A 16,369-nucleotide genomic window follows, 5' to 3' on the forward strand; every position below is an offset into this window, starting at 1 on the left:
ATGGTGATTTCAAATGCTAGTTGATAAGGATGATTTGCTGTGACATAGTTACACTAAGAAAGATTTAATCCCCTGAAGCTTATACTTCATGCTAAGTCCATATAAGCAGTACTGGTGAAAGCATTTTATACTTGTATGCTCTGTAACAACACTAAAAGTTCATGCCAATGTACACTAATAAATCTTTTGTAATGTGGAACTGGACTAATCTGAGTCCTATTCTCACAGGAATTTTAATCACATTTATGGAACATTTGCCAGAATTGTATAGTGATTGCTTAACTCTTCTCGAGATATAGTACATAAGGGAGTAAATAACATCACTGGTTCTTATGCATCCTTGGACATACAGACACCTGGGTTCTTGCAGAGGAATGTTAAAGGTTTTCTTAAGGTTTTCTGTTTTGTTATTTTAAGCTTATTTATTCTTTTCCAGCTGAACATCACAGCTTGTATATGTGATACATAACTTTAACAATGATCATGTTCAAGTAGACTTCTGAAGGCAAATGACTAAACAGAATAAGGCCAGCTAATGTATTTTAAACCAGACATATCCCAGAAAGCTGCACAGGGCTTTTGGTCCCCAAATAAGGGTGTAATCAGATCTGCTATACAGGAAACACAGATTTCAACTAACACATTAAATAAGAGTTGATTCATCTAAAGAGAAAAAAAAAAAAGAAAAAAAAAGTTAATTTAAAATCACTCCTTTGCTGTGACTCTGATATGCTATTATAGTCACAAGTATGTACACTTGAAAAACAAAGAGGCACCCACATTTAAAAACAGAAATACGGGATCATTGTATTTTCTTTCAAACATTAATGCTCTAGGATAATTTCATCTGCCGATATAAATATGGCAGAATAAAAAACTCTAGGAAGTAGGATTGTATCCCATGAGAATACAAATCCATTTACAAGTGGCAGAAGTCTCAGTAGATGGAAACATAACGCACAAAGGCATTACTCTTCAAAAGGTGTATGAAATCCTTGCACCTTGCACAACTCTACGTAGTCAATGGGAGCTAGATGAAATTCCAGATAAAAATTATCTTTAAATACATTGCCATGGACTGCAAGAGCACACTTTAAATATAACAAGACCTTTCCTCTTCTTAGAATGAGCATATTTTAAACTGGCACAGTGCAGAGAAAAATTCTGTGAGAGAGGAGAAGCAACAACAGGAACTCAGAAGAACAGAACTGGTATCTCCCTTGAATCTTTGATTACCCTTCAAACAAAGAAGGCCCAAAGCTTTTGTAAGACCACTAAAGACTGAAATGGCTTCTCCATGTACATTCTACATTTAAACTGAAGGATTTTTTTGTAGAGGAATAAAAGAAGATAACCAAAAAAAGCAAATGTCCCCACTTCTCCCTTTAGCAGTGGATTTGACGTGCACAGGGCACTCTGGAAGCATGATCATCCAACCTCACAAGCATTGAAACAGCAAATTTAGCTTAACTATCACTCTATCTGTGCCCATTTACTATTTATCTGCTAAAAAGAGTATTGGGGGGAGAAGAGGGGAGTAGCAAGAGACTACTAATTAATTACTAAGTAATAGATAAGAAATTCTCCTTTTCAACAGCAAAGGATCAAGTCAATAAATCTTATGCATAGTTCTATTAACAGATACTGCTATGATTTCCTTGAAAATTTTATTCATTATTATTCTCATTCTTGTTCATTTTATATCATCCTGAATCACTAAATAATGCTTATGGCAAAATCATGGCAAAATATTAGCAAAGATGTGATGGTGGTTTTAATCCGTCAATGACAAAAACTGAAATTCTATGTAATAATATTGCCTTGTATTTGAAGTGTCTAGTTTTAAACACTTCCTGAATGCTCCTACTTGCTCAGTTTTCTTCTTACTCTTATGCTGGTTTATATTTCTAGCCAGCCTAGAGGCACTATCAAACTTGCATATCCTTCCAACAGAATATATTTTAGTCAAAAAAAGGCTGCTTATAATACCAAATTCTACAGGTGAAACACACCATCCTTATTTGAAATCTCCCTTCATACCTTTGAACTGGAAACTTGCTGTTCTCTGACAAGTGTGGTGCTGTCCCTCTGTGCTCTGCTAGATCAGTGTATGTGCCTGCCCAAATGGCAGACTGCAAACCAAGAGAGGAAGACATTTGGTGATGAACGTGCTGGGAAGGCAGGAACATCCATTATGGGAACAGCATCGGCTCCAAGGCTTAACCAATTTACATTACAGAATCCCTGCTGCCCAGCTCTGTATGGAAGAAGCTGCAAAAAGTGTCCAAAGCAAAAGAGCCTAAATCTTGTTTGCTATGAGTTGAACAAACAGAATAAGAGATTCTTCAGTTTTCCTGGAAGAGAAAGGTGCCATTCTTTACATTCCTACATTAAATCAGAGAACTACAGGTGTGTACAGTGTAGCCAAGCAAAGACAGGAAAATTAAATGGAAATTAAAGTAGAAATTGATAATGACCCTTCTATGAACATGAAAGGGGGCCCATGAGGGAAATAAATAAAGTCTAAGCAATTACCAGGAAAATTTGTTTATAGCTGATGATACAGACATTATTTAAAACATATATTTAATTCTTGTCTCTGCAATTGCAAATGATACTAAAAAGGAAACAATAGTTCTTATCTGCTGGAGGCAAGAAAAGAACTCAGAGATGTCTCACTTCTGTGCTGAGGTTTCTGTTGCTGTAGATGTTCAGGACACAAGGCAGTGCTAGTAACTACTTTTGACAGCACAAATTACATCTTTTACTGACATCCATGGCAAATATGCGTGTTTGCATTAGAAGTTAAATGGCTGAGAAATTTCAGCACATCTGCACCCTAGAAACTAGAAAATCACTCAGGAAAGAGGAGGAGGGGAGCAGAAGGCAGACTGGGCAATAACAAAACCCAGTGAGTCACTGTGAGACATTCACTGAGCAGCAATGAGAAATTCACTCATGACTACGTGCAGAAGGACTGGTGACAGAACACTGAGATCCAGCAGAGGATCCAGTCTGCCGAAGGCAACAAAGCAACCAAGTTCCCAGAGAAAGAGGTCTTCAGCTCCTTCTGGAAGACAGGAATGCCAACACAGCTTTTCATTTCCATATGTTTCACATTTCATATGTCAGGTAAACTTCACTGGCAGTGTCCAGCCACTGCCATTAAATCCTGTGCCCAGGTAATCTAAGATGTCGTATTTTTGACATGTATTAGTACAACCACCTTAACTGGTAGTCTAAAGATAAAATCAAGCCACAGTTATCAGACACCGAGCTTCATCCTTAGTAGTCCTCACAGAGCTAGGTCTACACTTGTCGTGTGGAATCTAAGCACCCAGCAATAATCTTCAGCAGCACATAAAAAACAATAAAAAAATCACTGTATTACTATCACTGTTATGAAATTATCATGTGGTTTTCATATGTATTAGATCAGTGAACTCCATTACAAATGTTACCTGGCAGACAACACTAAGGTAACACCAACCAATCTCAAATTTCTTATATACTAAAAGTTGTCTGATCTTAAATTACAAGTTCTGATGTGCACAACCACTGCTTAAGACACACATACTTACATGTATGAAGTCTAAAATTCTTTATTCACCAAAATGGACTAGAAAAGTTAGAAAACAACGGGGAGGAAAAAAAGGAAAGAGAAGGATTGCTATTTTTCAAGTTTAAAGTATTTCAGATAACCTTAGCAGGAAAAAAGAACATAAACACTTAAATATCCTTTTAAAATGAACTAAAATGTGAAATCAGCTGGTATAACTGACCTGCATGCTTACCTCTCAGACAGAAACTCACCTAAAGCACAGTTCATCCCCTCATATCATAAACTTGCTGTCAGGTCTCCACCACACTAATTCCTGTCTCCAAAACAGAACTATACACCTGAATGGTCTTGCACAACTGGAGCTCCCCTAATCAATAGAAGGATAAGATATTTCTCTCCTTTTCCACTTGCAGGATTCAGACATAAACATGACACTGCCTTTCCCAGAAAGTTCTAATCACAGGACTGGGACATAAAACTGATACTGCTTTGGCTAGAATACTTTTAATTGCGTTAAATGTGGATACAAACCATATGGGTATGATTCCTTGCATGTATTTTAATGACTCTGCGTGCCTGCATAAAATCTTTAATAAAGAAAATTTAAACAAGTGAACTCATTATGCTGGCAGGAGAGAAACGGATGGCTCTTAAATCATTGAAGGCTCCTATATAAATTTTTGTTTCATTTAAGCAGCCTGGGGGAACAGAGGGAAGCTATTATAAAAATGAGAAAAATTTTCTATACCTCAACACTCCCTCACGTCCCTTAATTCCGTTTTTTACATCATTCAATATACCAAGCTGAATATTTTTTATCAGTTAATGGTTGCTTGAGAATATTTGAGAACTTTGAGTTCACCGTGAATTTCAAGCAAAACTAGAAATTAACAAATTATTTTTGTCAAGTTGACTAAAACCACAACTACTGAATCTCTCTAGGTCATGTTTCATTTAGTTTACCTTTTTGGGGTTTTTTGATTAGTCATATCATACGAGATAATATCGTTTTATTTGTTTACTTTGAAGTTTGATTAGTCTAGCCTTTCCCTTCAGGATTTTTTCTCTGCTTATATCAATTAGTATTGGGGGGCTGTAGATTCCATGTAAGACATTTGAAAACAACAGGAGGTTTCATCACTAAAATGACTGCTATGAATGAAGCAAAGCTATTTTTAAAGCTTTCCTTCTCCACAAGATTACCAATTATAATTTTCTGTGCATTCAGTCCTCACATTTCAAGGATTTCTGTGCAAAGTTTTCCGTATTTAATTGACTAGTTAACAGACAATTCAAGTTTCCTTACCAGATAATGCAATTCTGCCCCTCCACTCAGCCCTGTTGAGACACAACTGCAGAGCTCTGAGCAGGTCTGGATTCCCTTCTCACATGAGTGAAATGGACATAATGAAATAAGCCCAGTAAAGGAGCACAAATGCCACCAACGGAGAGGCTGAGAGTGCTGGGACTGTTTCAGCCTGAAAAGAGAAGGCTCAGAGGTGTCTTATCAGGACATGCACTTCCCTCACTGGTGGCAATGTAGAGAAGGCCTGGCCTGACTCTTGAGGCTGCCCAGTGACAGGGTAAGAGTAAATGGATACAAGTGAAATATTAGAAGTATCACTTCAACATAAGAAAAAACTTGGTGCCCTTAAAAATAAGAGACTAGCAGCATTTTGCGACCTTATCATCAGTTACATCTTGTGGTCTCCTCATTGGTATGTACATTGTTTAAATGATCCAGGAAAGCGATTTAGGGTCACACTGAGAGCAGCGTGGAGTTCACTCTGTGTGATCTGTAGTTAATATTGAGTTTATTAATGAAGCAATCTATAGGAATCTACCAGAATTATGGATCAGCTTGTACTTAAGAAATTATACTGACAGCAAAGCAATTGATTGCAGTAGTGTGACAGCACTCATGTTAATAGGGTTCTTTCATTAATAATATTTATTGAAAATTTAAGTAAAGCAAAATAAATATGGTCCTGCAAAGAAAAAAGAAACAACATGAATAAGTCATATTCTTTAGGAGGCTCATTATGGATGGGAGGGTGAAAATATAGGCACATGGTGGAGAAACAGAGACAGAGAGAGAGAATTAACTGAAATAGCTTCTTCTATCAAAAATGCCACCTTAAGTAATGCACATTCTCTTTTACTGCATTAATATACTCAGCTGCCCTACTACTTCATCTTAGGTGGTTTCAACTCTACTGGAGTTTTTGGGGTCTAAATATGACTAATTTTTTATAATAGATTACTATAGTATTATTAGTATTATTATTATTATTCACATTTTCAGACTGCACCTTAGCAAAACTCCTTTGAATAATCTTTATTCAGAATCACCATGTGATGATATTCTTGGAACACTAAACAGATTGGAACATTCTTGGAACACTCATTGTGTAGCTATGTATTTTGTGACCATGCAGTTACCTATTACATATTTAAGCTATGTTATTTCATGTTTTAAACTTTTCTGATATGCTTTTAGTAAGCTTTCCCTAATTCTGGTCATTATGCCCAATGACTTGATACACAAATTAAAATACTTACTGAGAAGAATTTGACCAGAGAAGAGGGTCATGTCTTAGGAAGGAGACTTATGTACACCAAAAACACTTGAATTCTTTCAGCGAACTCTGAAACTACGTTTTGCTTCTAGTGTTTTGCAAATGTTTGGTCACAATCTCCCATTTGTCCCAGTGTTCTCATTTCCTTAAAAACTGGCACTACAACCTACAAAAAAAGTCAGTACTGTGGAATCAGGACAGCAACCAGTAACAAGTAAAAGCATCACAACTGTGTATGTGCATGAGTAAAAGCATTCTTGTTTAAAACCGGTAAATTACACAAATATTTGGGTTTTGCCCAACTGTTCTTAAAACACTGTTTTGCTACAAGATTTTTATCAGAGAGTCCTGTAAATTGCAATGTTTTAGAGATAAGGAAACGCATACTCATGGATGCATATTCGTTATGCTCAGTCAAGGGAGAAGAATTCTGTATTTAGAGAGATCCTTCCTTACACAGCATTCTTTAAATACAGACAGTACCAATGATCTTGAAGAGAGATGTTTTAAAGAAGACACAAAAATGTCTTCCTGTTAAGTGGCTACTAACACAGTGCCCTGGATTCAATGACTCTGCTCTTGTTAAGCAAGAGTAAATATCAAATATCAGCAATCTTTCAAATTTTTCTTTTTAGGGCACTGGATGTGTGACTTAAACAAGTAAAAGAAGTAAAATACTTTGTAGTTTTAAGTTTTCAGATCACTTCAATCCCATTCCCTGCTTTCATGTGTCTATCTTGCTGCAATTTCTTCTCTTATAAAAGAACTTTACTTTCTTAATACATTCTTCTGGGGTGTTACTCTCTAGCCCCTCCAAAACAACAAGGACCTATTTCCTAATGGGACTATGTCCTTTGAGTGAAAAAACTTGCAATAGTCAGTAATAGTGTTGTTTCAAAACAGAATGACCCAAACACAAACTTCCTCAAGGAAGCATTTTTCACCAATTCATTTTTCTCTATATATAGTTTCCATTGTCAACAGGCTGCAATGGATGTCTACTGCAGTACTGGAGATTATACTAATGATACATTCCAAAGCCATCCACAGAATGCAGCTTGCAGAATTAGTGCAAATGATTAGAGTTCAGGACAAGCACAACCTACTGCTGTAGCTTCCAGACGCAAAATTCCATGGAGATCTAATTGTTTCAAATGAGCAAAGAAGGAACAACTTCAAAATGAAACTAAGTCAAGATTGTAAATTGAATAAGGAAAACAAAGAAGCTGGGGAGGGTTGGTCCTATTGAAAGGTCTATAAATACTCTGCAAAGCACCAAAATACCATGAAACCAATACTTTAAGGAATTTCATTCCAATGCCAAGTAACAGAATGTACTCATTGTGACTAATACATCAAAATACTGAAAATAAATTCTAACAGATTAAAAGGATCTTGTAGCAAAAGAAAGGGATAGTTAAATCATGCCAAACTTAATCAAGCTTAAGAGCAGGGCAGTCTTTGCCCATTATTAATAAGAATGTAAGATGGATAAAGTAGACTATGAAACTGGAATTTATGGTCAGTACAAGTAATACAATATTTCTACGATTACGTTTTTAATTAAAAATCAAAAGACAGACATTTTTACCATTGCTGCACAAACTTAAGTCTGATCGTCTGCTGTCTCCCACATACATACGACTTCAGCAAAATGTTATTAAATGGGATGAAACCAGAATATAGTTCCAAATGCAAAATCAAATCCATGACTTGCATGCTTACATTTCTACATGGACACATGAAAATATTTTTAAATCTTGATCACTTAATCCTGTGCTTTGTGGTCAGAAAATACTGCTCACCCCTGCCAATCTGCTGTCCAGTTATATGTGAAAATTGCTGTTCCATAAGGGTAAAGCAAGAGACGGAAAAATTGCCACTACTTTCAGGCTTCAGCTGAGCTTTTAAAACACATGGTCAAACACGTTGCCATGGAAATGTTCTGCAAATATATGTAGAATTTCTTAAGATGGAGTCGAGTATCCCTTTTTAAAACAAATTTCTCGTACAATTTTAAATATAATTGCTCTATGATGTATTCAAGGGAATACATCAGCCATTATCTAATATTTATAACACCTAAAGTACTAACAGTATCCCCAAATCTATTTTGTGTTCCATATATGAAATGAGGCCACTGTCTTCCTATGTAAAATACCCATATACCTGCTTTCTTTTATGTACTCTGACTTTCCTGTACATCATCACAGCACACAGCACATTAGCAGATCCACAAGCATTAGTCTTGCAGTAAAGTTGACAGCAGTTACCAGAAAAAACAACAACAAAAAAAGAGATGCTTCAATAAAATTAATCTGGTTTTTAATAAGATTCTAAATTTTTAAGATATTAATCTTCTCTTCTACATGCGTCACTGAGTGTAATAATTAAAAGAGGAGAGTTATCTTGCCAAACTTTCACTGCTATGTTCCATGAGCTATTTTTAAAACTGATTTGAAATGAAGCAAAAAGAAAAAGAATCTACTCCTGCAAAATGAAGCAAGATCTGTGCCTGCAGAATAGCCCTGTCCTGTTACACAATGTGATACGTTGTTTTAAATAACCTGGCACTGTAGGTAAACAGTTGCCTTATACTGCATTTCATATGACAAACAAACACAATCACAATAGCTTTTGTGTGTCGTGTAAAGATAAAGCAAAATAAAAATGCAGTACAATCTTGTCATTTTACTTTACAGCAAAGGGATAACCTTTCACCATTAATTAGGTAAAAGAAAACATATTCACAATAAAACAGGTTGAAAATATATGGAGAATAACCTTACATTTTTCAAATAAAAATGAGCACATTAGAATTCCAAGATATACGTTTCTCTGCTTATGTAAACAGTCTACCCTATAAATCCTGTAGCAAATCCAACATGAAGCAATTACACAGACAAAGAGATTGCAAATGACCTAAAATTGTAAAACAAACCCTGTGTTAGAAATATTTGTATAAATCATGAGGTCATACCTGATGACTTAGGGACTGTAATGTCTCACCGGTTCCAAGCTGCATGACCTTTCTATTTCCAGAGACCCCCAAAAACTGCATTTCCTGTCTTAGCAAAGTACATCACAGACCTATCTGTCTTTCAAAGTCTTCTGGGCTAGTGAAGAAAGCATTAATAGCCATTCTGTCCATCAGTAAGTGCTGGAGTCATTACCCTCGAGATATCAGATCTTAAATATAGTTTCCTCGGTGCGATTACAGACATCCAGCAGTCGAGGAGGCTGACACAGCTATATCACTGATGCTGCTAATGCCATCTGAAAACAGTAAGCTTACTGCTTAAAGCAATCCTGCATCGTCCAAACAGAACAAGCCACATCCTTCAACTCCTCACTCGCGTTTTTTATAAAACCTAGCACTGCCATTATAGATTTTGTTTTCATCTCTGGTCAGCTAAAGGAGAAACTAGATATTATGTAACCAGCTTTGCATTAACGAAAGAAAAACGGCAGATGAAGTGACATATCGAGGTTATCAGATTTTGCTTGCATGACCACTCCTCAGCAAGCACAGTCACCATTCACAAGAAACATCACAATCTGATCTAAAGGAAAATCACCAGAAATAAATTATAAACAACTCACAGGCAGAAAGGTATCTTAATTCCTCTGTGATACTGAAACAGCTATTTTTATGAACCCTTATTAATCCTAGTCCCTATTAAAATAAAAATATTGCTTGCCTAGTATTTTAGTGTCTATTTTTAATAAATTGCATGATCACTGCATTGTTTCCATTACTCCCTGCTAGCAGCCAGAAAACAGCATGACTTGAAAATGTGCCAGTGTTATGACAGCAAAAATGTGGTTTGATATCAAACAAAACAATCATGTATGAATTTTTTCTGATAAGAGAGACCTTTCAAGCAAATAGTGTACAGTAACCTCCTTAATAATTTTAAAATTATTAAGACTAAAAATTAATAACAGGATTTTTTATTAAAACATATGTTTTACACAAAGTAAAATTTCCTAGTGGAATTTATTATTATAAACCATTATTTTTATTTACTGTTGCTAGTATTATGGCAGCAAACAGAGAAACAAAAAAAAAAAAACAACAAAAAAAAACAACAAAAAAAAAAACCACTTCACAGACCTAAGATGAAACAGTGCCACCAAACTGGTAAAAGTATCATTTTGCAATTTCTCTGAATTCCAGACCCAGAGAACAATTATTTGCGTCCACTTAGTGAAATACTAATTAATTCTGAGGCATCGAGTTCATTTGCTTAAACACACAGGAATTTTCTCTCAAGACATATTGAAAGACTTTGCTACCAATTGAATTTTACTGACAAATAAAACTTGGAAGAAAAAACGCTACCCTAATTTAACTTCAGTTTGCTTCAAGTGTTATTCAAATTAATTTGGATGTCCTTCTTTACTTCAAAATATAAGCAGAAGCTGAAAGTAGATGTAAATAGTTCTAAATTAATTCACCCAGATTCTATCCTGTTAGCTTAACATTTTATTATTATTATACAGTTGTAGTAATCACTCCTTTGTGTAACTGAAGAGTTAATCAAATTTACCTTACAGTCATTCACATTATGGCACTGATAAAAGCAAAATGGTCTCATCCATGAATACCACATATTTCCCTTTAGAGGGAGAAGCTACCTGCCATCAGTTTTAACTAAGTTCACTTTATGCAGTGAGCAACTCCTCAACATAAGGATGCTACATCTCCAGGGAAATGGAACAGCCAGCCACACGCTGGTACAGGGTCTCCAGTGAAGTGTCCAGCAGCCTGGCAGAGCCAGTCAGTGAAGCTTTGAAGCGCAGCAGAGAACCAGATAAGGCCCAACTTGATGCTGCTTTTTATGTTCTCTGAGAGTTAATCCTGATGTCCAACAACCTGACACTGTCTTTTTACTGCTGCTGGCAGTGGCAGTCAGGGAGCACTTCTTGAACATTGGAAATGTTCTCAAAAGCTACCACTTTTCAACTTGCTCCAGATTAACTCATTAATTCACTTTCAAACCAGAAAATATTACTAAATCTACACACACAAAAATAAATGCATATGAACAAGGAGACAAAAGGCCCCTCAAAAAACAAACAAGAGTATTTTAGCAATGAAAGGAGAAAACAGTTTTCCGTGCATCAGTATGGAATAGGAATATCTCCAAAAGTAATATTTTTGTTTCCAAAGGTAATTTACAAAAAGAATACTACACCAGCACTAAATATTAAGTTACTTTCTCCTGTACAGACCCTGAGTTCTGTCTGAATTCACTCTATCCAGTGTCTACTCACAACCATGTAAGGAGTACAACCCCACATCTCTAAATTGCTGCTTCCAAGTCCCCAAAAGCTGCTTGCTAAGATACAAAGGCCAGTAAGATGGTAAGAAGTGATACAGAAATGTAGGTTGCCAAGCAACCTTTCATAAATATTATGTAGGCTCTCCCTGTGCAAGTCTTGTACTGCACGATGATCTCCACTCACAGAGTGAAAAACACGCAGCTAGGGGCTCTCCCCACAGCTGTCAAAGACGTCACTTCAGAGTTTCTGCTCACAAAGAGTGCATGGTCTCTCCTCCAGCTGGACACTTGAAGAATTCAAGAACTAGCAAAACGTAGAAGACTATCCTCCTGAACTTGGTTAAGATCTCAGTACAAAATATAAATGCACTCAGAAATATAATATTATTACTTTGTGCACATTATCCCAGCTAATGGAATACTTTTATTGAACTTATTCCATGCTTTTCCTCATGCCAATACAATTACTTTTTTGCTAAAGTGAAAATTTTAACATTTCATTAACAATGTTAAAGCAGAGGGTAGAAATACAGTAACATTTTTTAAAATATAGATATTTATTCTGAGATGTTAAAGCAAAAGTCTTGTAATCCATCCCCTTTAGAATATCAACAAGTACCACTTTATGTCATACAAAAAATTACTCACAAATATAGTTTGCTTTTATTTAATTCTTCTTCACAGGACAAAAAGAAAGAAAATTAATTTCTTGTGAATTATGCAAGGTAAAATAATGGTCACTTTGAATCCACCACAAAACAGTTTCATATCAAATAGAGCAGACCTAAGCAGTGAGGGAGCAAGTAAGAGAAGTTCTGTCACTCAGCTTTTTAAATTAATTGTAAGCTGTGTTTGCTAGTACTAATGATCCTGATAAAGAACATTTGAAATTAGTGCAAGATATTGGAGACTGTGAAAGGTGAAATTATGTAGAACTGCACCAAAAGAGCTGGAAGAACAATACAAATGCATATTTCTCAGCAGTAATTTGAGGGATCAGTTTTACTACATATTTTTATAAATTACCAGAGCATAGGATGAATTACAGCCAAAAAATCACAGTATAGTAATTTCTGATATGGGAAAGCACTGCTAACATATATAAGACTGGAACACTACCAGGAAGGAAGACATGGATTACCTCTAGGACCACAAGAATAAAACTGAGGTAACATTTAACAGTGCAAAATGAAAATATGTGAACTTGACAATTATTACATTTCTGCTGAAAACTGAGACCTCAGAAGCTGAAAATTACAGTGGATGAAATCATCATCTATTGTCTGGAAGAGAAAGATTTCCACAATGGCCAGGGAACATTCGAGAAGAAACTGAAAACATTTGCTTTGTTTAGCTTAACAAACAAAAGACTAAAAGAGAGATCTGCATGGGTGTGTCAAGGATGAAGTGCCAAGGAAAAAGAAACTCAAGTACAAATTTGTAACAAGCACAAATCAATACTATGTCATCAATAATTTGAGGAGTTTTTACTATCAGAGGCTGGAAGCCTGAAAGTGGAGGAAACCAAAATTAGAAAACACACAAAAGTGCACCTTGCACACATCTATTTCTAAAAGATATGAAAACACTGACAAAGGAAGAAAAATGCAGAAACGTAATAGCAGAATTGGTATCAAGGACAGCACCTAAAGGAAAATCCATACATTGCAATGAGGTTCAACACTGATTGGAAATTGGTTTAGAAACCTGAATTAAAAAAAAAAAAAAAGACACGATAACAGTTGGTTTCCTATGTACTAAAGATACCAAACCTTCATCTCAATACATGGAATGGTATTAACAATATTAAAAGCTCAGCAATTTCTCTTAACCAAAATAAATTAAAAATTCCAAGTTTTAGCTGATTGCTCAGATCAGGTTAAAATTTTGTCTTTGTAGTTGAGTGGAGTAAGCTGAAAAGTAATTAATGATAGCCATTCTCCTTTAATCCTGATGAGAGGACTATTTCTATTGCCTTTCTTTAGTCTACATATGTATCTCTTATTCAATTCTCCCATTTTATTACTGGGGTTTGGATAAAGAATTAATATCCTTCTTTAGGGAAAAAGGAAGATCATTAGGAAATTGAAGTTTATTTTTATTAACACAGTTTAAACTTGTTATATTTTATGGACATCTCAAATGAGATGCTGTCCGAAGACTCTCCTGGGATCATGTCAGCAGGCATTATGTAAGTCTAATCAGCTCCTCTGTGGACAACCATGACTGTAGTTAAAGCAAACTCAAAACATTTATAAAACAAAATAAGAAACAAGTAGAGGCAGACCTGAACCATGGATACATAGTCAAAATTTGCAAATTAACTGCCTGGTTCCAAATCTGCCCAGCAGATAATGCAGCTGTATTAAAACCTGCCTTCCCAAATATTCCACTGATAGTGTGGCTGAATCCTAAATTTGAAACCCAAGCCTGTACCTCTGGCCAGTCCCTGATGATCCAGATCACTACATTACATATTATTGACAAATTATAACAAATTTATAAAAAACCAGCATCAAACCAAGATTTCTTTCCAACATTTTACCTTCAAAAACTATTTTAAAATGTTTGGCATCACATTTCCCAGAAGACAATGTAGGAGAAGGCTGATATCTCCTTTCTCTCAGGCTGCTGAGGAGCAATCTTATAATGTATATAACAGATGGTTGCTTACACTTGTTCTTGGAAAAATACAGAAAATAAAGAATACAAATCTCAAAGCTTGCAATCATACATTTGTTTTCTAAGCAAAATTATATTTATATAAATCATGTATTCTAGAAAATTACCTGTAAAATCAGACTGAAATGGCAAATTTTAAATGTGTGACTAGAAAGTGAATAGGTTCTATCTAAAATAGCCATGCCTTCCATTTCTGATTGAAAAGAAAGCAAAGCTTTCCATGTTTTTAAGCATCTCACCAGTATGGTAACTTATGCCCTAGCCTGGGAAAACATTTCTACTTTTATGAACTGACCAAGGGTTTAACTTCCAACAACTGGGGATGCTAGAATTGATTATAGAAAAACACTCTCCCTTCCTCAAAAAGGTAAGGATGGAATGTGGACTCAATGCTGTATAGCACAAGAGAAATTCACTTTCCTGATAACAAAGAAACACCAATTTAATTAAAAGGGCTGGAACTCATTAGCAAAGCAAGTTCTAACAGCCTTCCCACAGAAGGAGCAGCAGGAGAGGCGATGTTGCTCTGGGTGTTTCCCAAATATTACACAATACTGAAGTTGCAGCCTAGTTACATTACACACCTCATATGTTTGTTTCTTTTGATCTTTTTTCATCTCCCCTTTGTGCCTGAAGAGGAAGAAAAACTCCTTTTGCCTAAGAAAAATTTGTCAGCTCACTAATCCTAGCTCCTTATCTGCCTCAGAATAGATCTGACTTTTCTAAATATTTTGCATTAAAAAGTTCTCTTTCAAAGAAGAGAAATGTTAAATTTTGACATATAATTACCATTATCCTCTCTGCTAGCAGAAAATGATGGCAAAATGCCAACTTGCTTGTCTGCTACAGATAAGACATTTCCAAGCTTCCATCCTTCCCTTCAGAGAAAACAGAAGGGGAAGACCAGCCAGGAGAAAGCCTACCCTGTCAGCTGATCCTCTAAGAAATAAAATTAATATTCTCCTAGAAGAAATCATTTTCCTCTGAGCCTGAGGTAAATGATATGCCTTACCATATGTTATGATGGTCCTTTCAAGAATGACAAATTTGATGAATTTTTCCTGGATGGTCTTTCTCTCATCCAATCTCTTCTCATCACCTCCAGCTTCTGCTGCAGGCAAACTCTCAAGAGGCATAAATCAGCATAGCATCACCAAATTATATAACTTCTATCCCCTGGGGATTTAGCCCCTTCTATTTCAGACTTAGCAAAAAGAAAAGTGCCTGTGCATTCTTCAATAATCTTTTTGATCTGTGTAGAGCTTGAGAGAATTACCCTGACAGACACATTGCTGAGCTGTGGCAGCAGTACATCCATTGCGAGCAGACAACCCAGACTTTTAAAGGAAGAGCTCTAAAAAGGTTATGTCCAACCACAACATATTCAGAACTAGTTCTAAAGCAGAAAAAAACTCTGCTTCAGTTTAAACAAGGGGGGAAAAGTCACAGAAGGTTCAGTCTAGTTTCCTCACTGTTTTAAAAAATATTGGCATAATTTGAATACAAACTCAGCTTTGCACTATTTATTAGTTCATCTATACTTCTAGGCAATCAAAATGTCTGAATATCTCTGCCAAACCCCAGATACCAGATTATTTGCAACATTTTTTGCAAACTTTGGAAGTTCTACTTTTATCAATAAAATATAGATACAAATACAGGTATTTGAAAAATTCATCTATCAATGCACAGATTTCAAATTTTCTTATTGCTGTAAAGTGTACTGATTCTAAAGAGACTGACAATAAATAAAGATTGATTTTAGACAATATTCCTCAGTCAAAGCTCATCCAAAAAGAAAATTGCTGGATATATCAGTTAGTCCCAAAATTTCTAGGCTGTTTTAACTTTTTATTTCAACCATGTGAAACGAGTGGGTTTGTATGTTTAAATATTGGAGTACAAATCTAATATTGTCCCTATGTAAAATACCCTTTGGGATCTTAAAAGACTAATGTGGGATGAGAATTGCAAGGACTGGGAGGCAAGGTCACTGCTTTGAAAGAAGGCAATGGGAGAAAGGAGCTACTACTAGAGTATAATTTAGGATTAGTTAGTCTTGACAAAAAGCCATACAACAGGAAAATGCAAGACTGAAAAAAATGTTTTATGAATGCAATTTATCACAAAAATATATAGTTTATCACAAAGATTGGTACCTAATTTCATCACGCTTACAGCTACCAAAAAAATATTAACAAGTAGTTTATTCCAAAATCAATTTCAAAATGTGATCTCTGAAACAAACATTTGCTTTC

At 35.6% G+C, this 16,369-nt stretch overlaps 1 protein-coding gene across 10 annotated transcripts in view; it reads right to left on the reverse strand.

The window, feature by feature from the left end:
• Positions 1–16,369, reverse strand: part of SLC4A10 (solute carrier family 4 member 10) — a 144,898-nt gene that overhangs the window by 102,693 nt on the left and 25,836 nt on the right. For 5 of the 10 annotated variants that reach the window (XM_064434706.1, XM_064434701.1, XM_064434703.1 and 2 more), the window contains exon 1: positions 9,122–9,500. The exons of 2 other annotated variants lie outside the window; for them this stretch is intronic. In XM_064434706.1, the coding sequence (XP_064290776.1) occupies positions 9,122–9,202 (81 nt within the window). In that variant the 5' untranslated portion in view covers positions 9,203–9,500. Of the gene's footprint in view, positions 1–9,121; positions 9,502–16,369 lie in introns of those variants that run through there. 3 more of the 10 variants (XM_064434699.1, XM_064434698.1, XM_064434705.1) reach the window with 2 other exon arrangements.

The sequence above is a fragment of the Passer domesticus genome, chromosome 10 (assembly GCF_036417665.1).
Source record: "Passer domesticus isolate bPasDom1 chromosome 10, bPasDom1.hap1, whole genome shotgun sequence".
In the NCBI taxonomy this organism is placed as follows: domain Eukaryota; kingdom Metazoa; phylum Chordata; class Aves; order Passeriformes; family Passeridae; genus Passer; species Passer domesticus.